The 12,175-nt window shown below is 40.3% G+C and overlaps 1 protein-coding gene across 1 annotated transcript in view; it reads left to right on the forward strand.

Moving 5' to 3' along the window:
* The window catches only part of USP53 (ubiquitin specific peptidase 53), a 59,945-nt gene that overhangs the window by 12,701 nt on the left and 35,069 nt on the right, over window positions 1–12,175 (forward strand). The window contains exons 2-4 of the mRNA XM_048847134.2: window positions 5,916–6,664; window positions 8,497–8,589; window positions 11,510–11,644. Coding sequence (XP_048703091.1) covers window positions 6,521–6,664; window positions 8,497–8,589; window positions 11,510–11,644 — 372 coding nt within the window. The 5' untranslated portion in view covers window positions 5,916–6,520. The remainder of the gene's footprint in view (window positions 1–5,915; window positions 6,665–8,496; window positions 8,590–11,509; window positions 11,645–12,175) is intronic.

The following is a 12,175-nucleotide window of genomic DNA, read 5'->3' on the forward strand; positions in this document are numbered from 1 at the left end:
GCACAGACTAGACCCTTGGCTTTTTAGGACAGTAAAAACCCCAATCAGATTCTTAAAAACAGAACTTTATAATAAAGAAAAAAAGTAAAAGAATCACCTCTGTAAAATTAGGGTGGAAGGTAATTTTACAGGGTAATAAGATTTAAAACACAGAGGATTCCCCTCTTAGCATAGGGGAAATTCCTCTTAGCATAGGGGAAATTCACAAGCTAAAACAAAAGATACTCTAATGCATTTCCTTGCTATTACTTACAGAAATAGTATCATTCAGTAGGAGCTGGATTACTTGTTTGGTCTCTCTCTTTGTCTTGGAGAGAACAACAAAGAGCACAAACAAATTTCCCCTTCCCCGATTTGAAAGTATCTTCGTTTCCCATTGGTCCTTCTGGTCAGGTGCCAACTAGGTTAATGGAACTGATTAACCCTTCACAGGTAAAGGAGGGATTTTATGCTACCCTTAGCTGTATGCTTATGACAGCCCCCCCGCCCCACCCAAATCATAGGTGGTGTTGGACACCCTGCTCCACACTGGCTGTGACTTCTTCCTGGAGCTCTAGGAGAAAACAGAATTAGTAAGACACATGCACCTCTAGATATACTACTGATTATATAAAAACTAACAATATTTTCCACATTTCACGGACGATTTTAACCAGTTGATTCTGGGAAACTGTCACGGGAGAGGGCATCAGCCACTTTGTTAGAAGCTCCTGAAATGTCTTGTATTTCAAAATCAAAATTTTGGAGAGCTAAACTTCACCGAAGAAGTTTTTTGTTACTTTCCTTGACGGTATGAAGCCACTTCAGCGCAGCATGGTCAGTTTGCAGGTGGAAACACTGTCCCCAAACGTATGGACGTAGCTTTTCCAGCGTGTACACAATGGCGTAACATTCCTTTTCACTGATTGACAAGTGGCTTTCCTTCTCAGACAGTTTTTTGCTGAGAAACGCGACAGGATGGAATTCTTGATCCGGTCCTTCCTGCATTAAAACTGCTCCCACACCACGCTTGGACGCATCTGTGGTTACTAGGAAAAGTTTGTCAAAGTCTGGGGCCCTTAGCACAGGGTCAGACATGAGTGTCGCTTTAAGCTGGTGCAAGGCCTTCTGACACTCTTCAGTCCACTGAACTGCATTTGGCTGTTTCTTTTTGGTTAGGTCTGTCAGTGGGGCAGCGATTTGGCTGTATTGCGGTACAAATCGCCTATAATAACCAGCCAAGCCTAAGAAGGATTGGACCTGTTTCTTTGACTTTAGGACCGGCCACTTTTGGATAGCATTCACTTTAACCAGTAGGGGGTTGATAGTTCCTTGACCCACCTGGTGTTCTTAGCCTTAACAGTTAGTCCTGCCTCTCTTATGCGCTCAGACTTTTTGTAGATGCTCCAGGTGTTCTGCCCATGAATCAAAATAGATGGCCACATCAAGGTAGGCGACTGCAGATTCTCCCAATCCTGCTAGGAGACCATCTACAAATTTTTGGAAGGTGGCGAGTGCATTTCGTAGCCTGAAAGGGAGCACATTAAATTCATACAGCCCTACATGGGTGATGAAGGCTGACCTTTCCTTGGAGGATTCATCCAGTGGTACTTTCCAGTACCTCTTGGTTAAGTCTAAGGTAGAGATGAACTGGGCACATCCCCGTTTCTCCAATAGCTTATTTGTGCGTGGCATTGGATAGTTGTCTGGGCGAGTTACAGCATTTAGCTTACGGTAGTCCACGCAAAAGCGTATCTCCCCATCTGGTTTGGGAACTAGAACCACTGGAGATGCCCATGCACTTCCAGAGGGGCGGATTACACCCATCTGTAACATATCCTGGATCTCCCGTTCTACAGCAGCTTTGGCTTGAGGAGACACCCGGTAAGGTTGGGCTCTAATTGGGCGAGTATTACCTGTGTCAATGGAGTGGTATGCCCGTTTGGTCTGTCCTAGGATGGCTGAGAACACTGGCACGAAGCTAGTGCACAGCTCCTTGATCTGCTGTCGCTCCATATGTCAGAGGGTCATTGAGAGGTTCAACTCTTCCATGCCACCGTCACTTTTTCCTATGTAGTAGACGCCTTCAGATCACTCAGCGTCCTCACCTCCCTGGGCTGTAAACTGACAAACCTTTAATTCTCTGGAATAAGAGGGCCTTAGAGAATTAACATGGTACACTTCAGGCTTTAGGTTTGAGGTGGGGGATGCTATGAGAGAGTTAACGGCACGCAGGCGCTCTTGGACCGTGAATGGCCTTTCCCACAATGCTTCCATCTTATTGGCCTGGAGTGCCTTCAAGACCATGACCTGGTCCCTACTTTGAAGGAATGTTCTCTGGCATGTTTATCATACTAGGCTTTTTGCTCTTCCTGGGCATGATTTAGGTTTTTCTCTAGCAAGGGCTAAAGAGGTTCGGAGGGTGCTTTGTAGGTTGTTTACAAAGTTCAGAATGTTAGTTCCTGGAGAAGGCGTAAACCCCTCCCATTGCTGCTTCACCAACTGTAATGGCCCCTTAACCTTGCGGCCATACACAAGTTCAAATGGTGCAAACCCTAAACTGGGATGTGGTACAGCTCTGTAGGCAAAGAGCAACTGCTGCAACACTAGGTCCCAATCACTGGAGTGCTCACTTACGTGTTATGACCCCCCATGATCCATTAAACTTTTCCACCAGGCCATTTGTTTGATGGTGATAAGGAGTAACAACAAGTGGTTCACCCCATGAGCTTCCCAAAGGCTTTTCATAGTTCCTGCCAGGAAATTAGTTCCCAAATCCGTAAGGATGTTGGAGGGCCAACATACCCTGGCAAAAATGTCTGTTGTTGCCTGGCAAACACTTTTAGTCCTGGTGTTGCTTAGAGCTACTGCATCCGGCCATCGAGTGGCAAAATCCATGAAAGTCAGTATGTACTGCTTTTCTCTGGGTGTCTTTTTTGGAAAAGGACCCAGAGTATCCACAGCTACTTGCTGAAATGGAACCTCAATTATGGGGAGTGTCTGGAGAGGGGCTTTGACTTGGTCTCGGGGTTTTCCCACATTTTGGCACACCTCACCAGACTGGACATAGGTAGAAACGTCCTTGCCCATTCCCTCCCAGTGAAAGGACTTCCCCAAACAGTCTTTGGTCCTGTTCACCCCAGCATGGCCACTAGGATGATCGTGGGCTAAGCTCAAGAGCTTTACTTAGTACTTAGTTGGAACTACCAACTGTCTTTGAGGATGCCAGTCTTCCTGGTGCCCACCAGAAAGAGTTTCCTTGTATAAAAGTCCTCTTTCTATAACAAACTGCGATTGATTAGACGAGCTGAGAGGCAGTGGGTTGTTCCGTGCTGCCATCCAAGCTCCCTGGAGGCTTTCATCTCCTTCCTGCTCGGCTTCCTCACTGGATTGTGGACTTGGGCTTGGTCCCTCTGAACGCGATGTAGGTGATGGGACTGTTTCTGTTGACTGTGAACCACTGTCCGCTGGTGCACTATGTTGTGTTTCAGGCTCCGGTTGAGCCTCTTGTGCAGGTTTAGCTGCTGCTGCCAGTGCGGGCTTGGTGGTGCCCTCTGGTGTTGGAGTTGCCGATGGGGTTGGAAGCGCTGGATTCAGTGCTGGCAATGGTTCTGCTGCTGGTTGCTCTGCCAGTTCCAGTTCTGGGACTGGCTCTGGCTGGGTCTCTGCGCCTGGATCCACTACTGCTGTTGCAGACGTTGGCATGGGGTCCAGTTCCAACACCTCAGTCTGGGTTTGTGGTAACACAGACTGGGCCCTTGTAGAAGGCTCAGGAACAGAGCGAGGTGTGAAGGCTTGCTTAGCCTGGCTGAGAGTGACCATTCCCACCCTCTTGGCTAGCTTCACATGGTTGGCCAACTCTTCCCCCAGCAGCATGGGAATGGGATAATCATCATAGACTGCAAAAGTCCACATTCCTGACCCGCCCTTGTACTGGACAGGCAACTTGGCTATAAGCAAGTCAAGAGGTTGACTTGAAGGGTTGAATCGTCACTTGGGCCTCTGGGTTGATTAATTTGGGGTCCACTAGGGACTGGTGGATAGCTGACACCTGTGCTCCAGTGTCCCTCCACGCGATAACCACCTTCCCGCCCACACTCACAGTTTCCCTTCACTCTGAGGATATCTGGGAGGCATCTGGGCCTGAGGACCTTTGGTGTGACCCCGGTGCAATGAACTGCAATCCATTGGGTTTCTTGGGGCAGTTGGCCTTTACATGCCCCAGCTCGTTACATTTAAAACATCGCCCAGCTGACTGGTCACTGGGGCGAGGTGGGTTGCTGGAGAATGGTGTGGTGGGATGATAAGGTATCTGAGGTTTTCCTTGGGGTGTCGGTGGGGCCTGGGGCTGCCCCCGGTAGTATGGGGTGGTCTTGGGGTGCCCCTTCTGCTATCCCCCCAAACTGTGACCAGGGTTGTTCCTCTCTGCTATCTCCATCCATTATGTTCCCATTTGCCCTGCCTCTCTGGCAGTCTGGGACTGCTCATATCGATCAGCATAAGAAGCAAGACTTTCTGCTGAGTCCATTTTCTTATCCTATAAACATTGTTTTACATCATCATTGGTCATAGTCAGGAACTGCTCATAGACAACCAAATCCCACATTCCTTCAAAGCTAGTTACACCCCTTCCTTTGACCCATTTATCTAACAAATCCTTCATCTGGTTTACATAAGCCACATTACTTAGTCCAGCCCCTCTCTTAAGGGCTCTAAATTTTAGTCTGTAAGTTTCAGGTGTAATTTGAAATTGCTTCAAAACCAAATCCTTAAATTTACCATAGTCAGAAGCATCCTCAATAGGCATCTTGTTGAATATGTCCAGAGCTCTTCCAGTCAATTTTGCTACCAATGTGGTCATCTTGTGATCTTCAGGAATTGCATGGAGGGTACACAGTCTCTCAAAGGTGACGAAATATTCAGCAGTATCACTGGATTCATCATACTGTGGACATAGTCGCTCCCATGTGTGGATTTTTGGGGAGGTGGAGCCAGTGGCTGAAGGGTTCTGTCATTTCCACGCCATCACCTCCAGTTCATGTTTCCTCTCTTTTTCTCTCTCCTTCTCAGCATGCTGCCTCTCTCTTTCCCTCTCCTCCGTAGCAGCTTTTCTCTGGCCACTTGTGCATCAATCACCATCTGTTCTAATTCCAGTTGTCTTTCATGTACGTTCTTTCTTCCTTCAGCTTCCAATTTGGCTAAATCTAGTTTCTTTTGGACATCACTTTCTGTCATCCTAGCCTCCCTGCGCTTAATCTAGCCTAACCTGAGAGCTGGAAAGAAAAAGAGAAGAAAAAAACCAAAACAAAACCCAGCTTGTGAATTACCTTGCTGTAGCTTAACTACTTCGCCCTGAGGTAGAGAAGAAGAAGGGGAAAAAAAAAAAAACCCTCCAGCTGCTCTCAGCTAAAAACAAAAGTGTCCTTTAAAAACAAAACAAAAAAACCTCCCTGACTTCAAGCATCCAAAAGAAAAAATATTTTCTTTTTAAAATCCTAAGGTCTGTGCTTCTGGTTCAAAATGATCCCACTGTGCTGCCACCATGTCACGGTCCCCATGTCTGTACCCTAGAGTTCAGAGTGGGGAGGGAACCCTGACATGATGATGTACAGCTTATCAAAGGCAACCCAATATTAATTCAACTTTGAGGTCCTAAGTGAGAAAAAACAGATTTCATGCAACTGTGCTATATGGTTTCAGAAGTCAACACCCAAACTAATCTGATTATGGTCTTAATAGAACAAACAATATCTGGACTATGATGAATACCGAACCACATCAAATTGACCTTTTCCATCTTAACACTTTTTCCATTTAATAGTGTTTAACTCCTCTCTCTATGAAACTCCATTTACCTTTAATTGTTACCTGGTTTTATTCTCTTAACATACTGTTCTAAAGGACGTACTTTAAAACTTTTTTTTTCTCTGTTACAGATTTACTGGGAAAATAACGAAATAAAATACGGAGTTTTCTCTACTGGAATATATTTCATGGACCAGTGGGGAGAGACCCTATGCTGTTAGAAGGAAAAGGAAGACTTAAGGAAATGAGAGAACAGCAATATAAAACCAGACAAGAATTTTCTATTTTTGTAATATATTAAGGCCATAGTGTTTAAGAATTCTCTTCCAACTCGTGTTTTGCAGTAATACTTTGAAACAAAGACATCCCTAGAAGGAAAGGTCAGATACTGCGTGGCATGCTCAGCAAGAACTTTCATTCTAACAAAGGTGGACCTTCAAAATATTTTAATCTTAACAGGACATCATCAGTTTTATGGGTTTTTCATTCTTTTTTAGTCTCCAAAGCTCCAAAACTTTTTGTGGGATTACAAGTTCAGTTGACAGACTGTTCCTGATAAATAGCCAATAGCTGCAGAAGACAAACTCTTTACGTGGATGCCATTGTGCTATCTGAACAGAATGCCATGACTTTAAGGCACTTCTCATAAGTCGTCCTTCTTTGCCTTGCACTCATCATATCCTTAAAAATATTAAAAGTGCAACTAGCTTGATTTTATATACATTTTAAAAAAATAATGGCGTGGGCGAAGTTCTTGCGGAAACCTGCGGGTAACCTTGGAAAAGTGTATCAGCCTGGAAGTATGTTGTCCTTGGCCCCTACCAAAGGCTTGTTAAATGAGCCAGGACAAAACAGTTGCTTTCTTAACAGTGCTGTACAGGTAAGAAAAGATTGTCACCACTTTTACAAGTGTTTTTTTTTTTTTGGTAAACAAGTTGATGTTTACAGAAAATTGTATTATGAATACATATCTGTTCTTTTTGAAAGGCTCTTAAAGCTTTTATGTAATGTATATGTTTCTTGCACTGTAGAAGTACAGTAAGTTTTTCATTTATGGTTTTGACTGTGATCATGCTTTTCTTAATCTGTTGATAATGATCCATACTGAATTTATGTTGGGCAGGATATGTTTGTAGTCATATTAATTCACAAAGTGTACCAGACAACTTTCTTAATTGGACCAGGGTTTTTCTTTTTTACCTAAACTACTGTCACTTGAGAATTTAGTGTATAAATCTATGCTGCTTAATCCAAATTGTTTTTGTTGGTACCTTGGAATGAATTCTGTTTTATCCTTTTTTTGGTCAAAGACCTGATTCTAATCTCAGGCATGTGTATATAGCAACAAATCTATATAGTATCTATGATCAGAAACTTGTTCCATGTTCCCTTCTTATCAAGGAAATAAAACATAGATTTGCTTTTGCTGTATAAAAGCATATATATTAAAAATATATTTAAAAATTTTCTTACATGTGTATGTCTTGCTACATACTGCATGTTTTTTAGAACTGTAGTTCATCTATCAACATGTTCTAAATACCATCGTAGGTTTCAAAATTTACCATAAATAAAGCTTAAAGGCATTCTCCTGGTGATAAACTTCCTTTCAGAGGGCAGCTATTTTGTGCCTAAATATAGAGCTATTTTTTATGTTCTGTAGGTCAGTCCCACAAATGCATATTATTCTCCTAACTGTGATGCCAGCCCAATAAAAAGCCCTTGTTAGCGTGGGAGAAAACCTAGTTCCACAATATATGATAACCTTTCCCATGTTGCCAGTGGGCAGAATACCAACAAAAATCAGTCTGAGTAGTGTTGGATCTCAAAAGGTTTTGATGTCAAACAAATTTTTTAGTGAAATTCAATTTTTAACATGCATATTGCTGTGTTTTCTGTTTGTCCTTCGTTATCCTGCTGTAGGGCATCTTTCCTATTCTTGATATTTACTCTATCTTTAAAAAGGATGAAAGGGAACATCGGTCTCTTGTTGTACTACACTTTAGTGAGATCTATTGTAAAACAGTTTCATGTAAAAAGCTAAACAATACAAACAATGTGTAGCCTTCTAGATCATACCAGCGTAACTACATTGCAGTACTCTTTAGATTATGGTGGCAATTTTGTCCCTTGACAAAGAGTTTGCAGCATCAATGGATCTATGCCAGCTGTCAAAATGTTACTATTTTTAAATTGTCTGGCTGTATTTTTATTTAAACCAACATGGAATGATATGGATACAGCAGAATGAATATGCTGCTTTACATTCATTTTAACGGGAACAACCTGACCTGTGTTCAGTTTAGTTTTGCTTTTCCCTTAGGGTGCCCTAAAATTAAACCCAAAGTCCATTTTTAGTTATAGTTTTAGACAGTCCTACCACCCACCAATCCACAGATGTTAACAGAGGATTCGGAGGAGAGATAATAGACAACAATGTCCTTTTATGAGGAGGAGTGTGTTGTTTTTTCTGTCCCTTTCCCCTTCCTCCCACCTATAAAAGTATTTTGTACTCTGACTTTTTCAAATGTACTTTATTCATTTTAGCATCTATCTTTATTTCTTGTAGTAATTATTATGCTAATATTGTACATGCCACATAAAGTTAAAAAAAATAGTCTAATAAATATGGTTAAATGAATCTTACATTTTTAGGTAAGAAGTCCTTGGACTAGGATCCTTATTTTCTGTTCCACTTTATTTTTCTTGTAGGTTTTATGGCAGCTTGACATATTCCGACGGAGTTTAAGAGGCCTAACTGGACATATCTGTCAGGGAGATGCTTGCATATTTTGTGCTTTAAAGGTAAATACTGAATATTTCAAATGGAAGTTAAATCAAATTGTACTTCCAGTTTTTCTATCTATTTCATGAAATGAGGAGACTAATTTTCATCAGAATAAAGTAGTACTTTTCAGACACTAACCATTGGTACACGTGTTCAGTCTGCTGTGGAGAGAGACCTTACTAATGAGGAGTTGATCTCTAGATGTATGTAAATTGCAGCCAATGTTTCAAAATTTTGTTCGCATCTATGTAGCAGAGGCACATTTATATTTTAAACAAAATGTGGATTCCAACTTTGTCCCTTGTATAGATGACTTAAACTGTTTGAAAGTTAATAATTAGCATGATACAGTTTGCCATTTTGGAATCTTGTGTTTTAAGTGTGTTGACCATATCTTATCAAAAGGTAACCCTGTTTTATAAGTTCTAAGACGTTTGTAACTGAATAATCGACTTCAAGTGTATTTGGGTTATTTTTCCCCATTTGAAAGCAGTGAGCAGTTATCGTAGTTACTGGATAATTAAAATAAAGCTCGTAAGTGCTACATGTTTGTACATCAGCATCAAATCTAAATATTTCAACTATTGTCTGACACATTTACATCTAAAACTGCATCAAAATTTCCTTGAAGTTCATAAACAAATGTTCTGTTCTAGTCCATGTTTTTTATGCTGCCTTCTTTATTGTAGTATTTGATTGCCTATGTTTAACATTGGGGGAAATAGCCAAATAAGTAAGATTAAGGGGAAACCTCACATGCTTTGCGTGGATTTTTATTCCTGTGTGTGTTCTTGGCTAACTGAAATTCCACAGTAAACACATCTTTGAGATTCTAATATGATCATGTGGAATGGGTAGTGATATGTAGAACTTAAGAGTAGCTGATACAACATGGAATATGGGGAAAAATACATTCAATGAAGAGATACTTTTCTGCCTGTGGTACATTTACTTGGTATGTAAGTACAGCCCTGCTTTTTGGGAGTACATCTATCTGTTGTACTGCCTGAATTTGTGGTCCGAGGTGTGTGTACAGCACACAGATAAGGAGCAGAACAGCTTGGTTGTCAGCTGCATTTCCTTTGGGCTGTGTGGGTTTCAAAGTGCCTCTGAACAAGCAGTATTACATGCTGTGCAGCACAACTGGACTAGAATGGTGCAAGTGAAGACTGAATGAAAGGGAGTTGAAAGGAAATCAGGCAACAAGATTTGGATTTCGAGGTATAGAGGGTGATTAAAATAAAACAAAATGGGAGGGGTAAAAATAAGAGAATAGGAAGAACACTTTGTCCTACATGTGGGGGTTTGGGGAGAAATTCCCAAAGGTTTTCTGTATTTCTTCTGTTCAGAATTTATTCAGTTGTTCTTTTGTAAAGGCTTGAAGGTAGACCTAAAAATCTTTGTTTTGGTTCATGAGTGTGACTATCTATACAACCCTGCCTACTGCTTGTGTTTCTTGGAAGTGGCAAGGCATTTAAATTATTAAAAATCCTGTTCTCATACAGGATCTCAAGATTCTTAAGTTTAATACTCTGATGGATCCAAAAACTGAACCAGCGGGCAGAGCAGAGAGGTGGCACATGATAAATATTTACAAATCAAAGTGAACTGAATGTTTGATTTTATAAATGTTAACCTCCATTTTCTGGAGGCCTTGCTTGTAATTTTTATCAAAGTAATAACATCGTAACTGGTGTTTTGGGGGGCAGGGGAGAAGTTAAATATTGTACTGCCATTTTGATATTAACTGGAATATGGTTTGTAGCATCACCTTTTTTCATGAATGTCCGAGACTAGCTTAACTGTTGTATCTGAAGATCTGTTGGACAGAGCATCCAAAGAAGTGGAGAATTTAGAGTTGATATGACTTTCCTTATAAGACTAAGAATTTGAAACCTAAAACTAATTCCTAGAAATGGACTTCACCTACCACCTTAGTTTTTGCCTGTTGTTTAATGTCTCAAATTATTTCAACTGCTTAACTTCATGTCCCCTCAGTTTTTTAGCTTTGAATAACTAGACCACTACATACAAATACCTCTGCTGGGCTAAAGTTATTTAGTCTTTATGTAACCTTCAATAAGTCTGTTCCATAGTTATTTCAAGCACGCGCCCACAGTATACTTAACTCTAGCGTCAGCTGACCCAGCTTCTTATAACTTTCACTGGTTCTGCAGTTAACGGACATATTTATAGTATTTTTCAGTATCCCTGTACAAACTTCTTGTTAAAAAAACAAAACAAATGGGGTGCTGATCGTAGCCATCCCTAACGGGGGAAGTGTATAATTTCTAAACAAGTATTTTGCATATTTCTTTACCATTTTAGAGAGAGGTGTATCTTTTATAATCTACCTATTTACATTATTTTTACAAAATCAGTCATTCATTAAATAATGCTCAGGTTACTCTAACATTTCATCCATGTGGAATGCACACCAGCTGTAAAGCTAAACTGATAGTTAGCAAGCCATGCGTTATCTATTTTAGTGACTAAGATATAAAGTAAGCTTATAAATATGGACAGTATAAAAGCCGTGAATAAGTATTAATCACAGTTCTATACATTTTTATGATTTTAATAGGCCAAGTGTAAAACCTGCTTGCCTGCTCTATAATGATATGGCTCAGCTTAGTCAGAGTAAAGTGTATAATAGACCACATCTCAGCAAAAACACAGAAATGAGATTGATTTGGAAGGAAACGATCGATCAATTTCAAAATGTACAATTACTACATTGTATGTTTTTATATCCATTTAATATTGGATAGGTAAAGAAAGCTAATGTGATTTTTTTACTTAAACAGAATTTTGTATTAAATGCAGTGGCCTAATTTCCTTTCAGCAGTAACATTTATTTATGAATTGTTGGCCTGTGCTGATATAATATGAAAAAGAAATGTCAGTGAAGTTATCAATCATTTCACTTACTTCCAGACAATATTTGCACAGTTTCAACACAGTCGAGAAAAGGCACTACCATCAGATAATATGAGGCATGCCTTGGCTGAAAGCTTTAAAGATGAACAGCGTTTTCAGCTTGGCTTAATGGATGATGCAGCGGAATGCTTTGTAAGTATTTACAATGGTGTTAATTTGTTTCTTGTTAAGAGTTTTTCTTGGGGTTTTTTTTGTTTTGTTTTGGTACATTGCCAAATTGGCTCCTTGCATTAAACTCTGACAGTTTACTCTTGCAGAGTAGTGGAATAGGTCCTGAAGGATTTATTATATTTATTTATTAAGGCCCTTGTACAACACAGTGTTTGATTATTTTTTACCAAGTGGATATTATGCATTTACCAGTGATTTTTTTTCTCCTCTCCAGTTGAAAGTACCATCTTGAACAAAAATTTTCAAAATAAGCTGTTCAGTACAGAAAGAGCATTGAACCCAGTCAGCAGTTCTAAGACTTGAACTGTGCTCTTCAGATTACCCAACTGAGTTGCTAATTTTAATGTAATGAAATACAGTATACTCTTGATCAATGAGATGTGCTTAACACAGTGAAAGATACTCACATTTTCATTAGATTAAATAAGTGTGACATAGCCATTTCTGTTTGTATTTCATGTACTAAAACATAGCTCACACATCTAAGAAATA

This window comes from Caretta caretta, chromosome 4, assembly GCF_965140235.1.
Source record: "Caretta caretta isolate rCarCar2 chromosome 4, rCarCar1.hap1, whole genome shotgun sequence".
NCBI classification, from domain to species: domain Eukaryota; kingdom Metazoa; phylum Chordata; order Testudines; family Cheloniidae; genus Caretta; species Caretta caretta.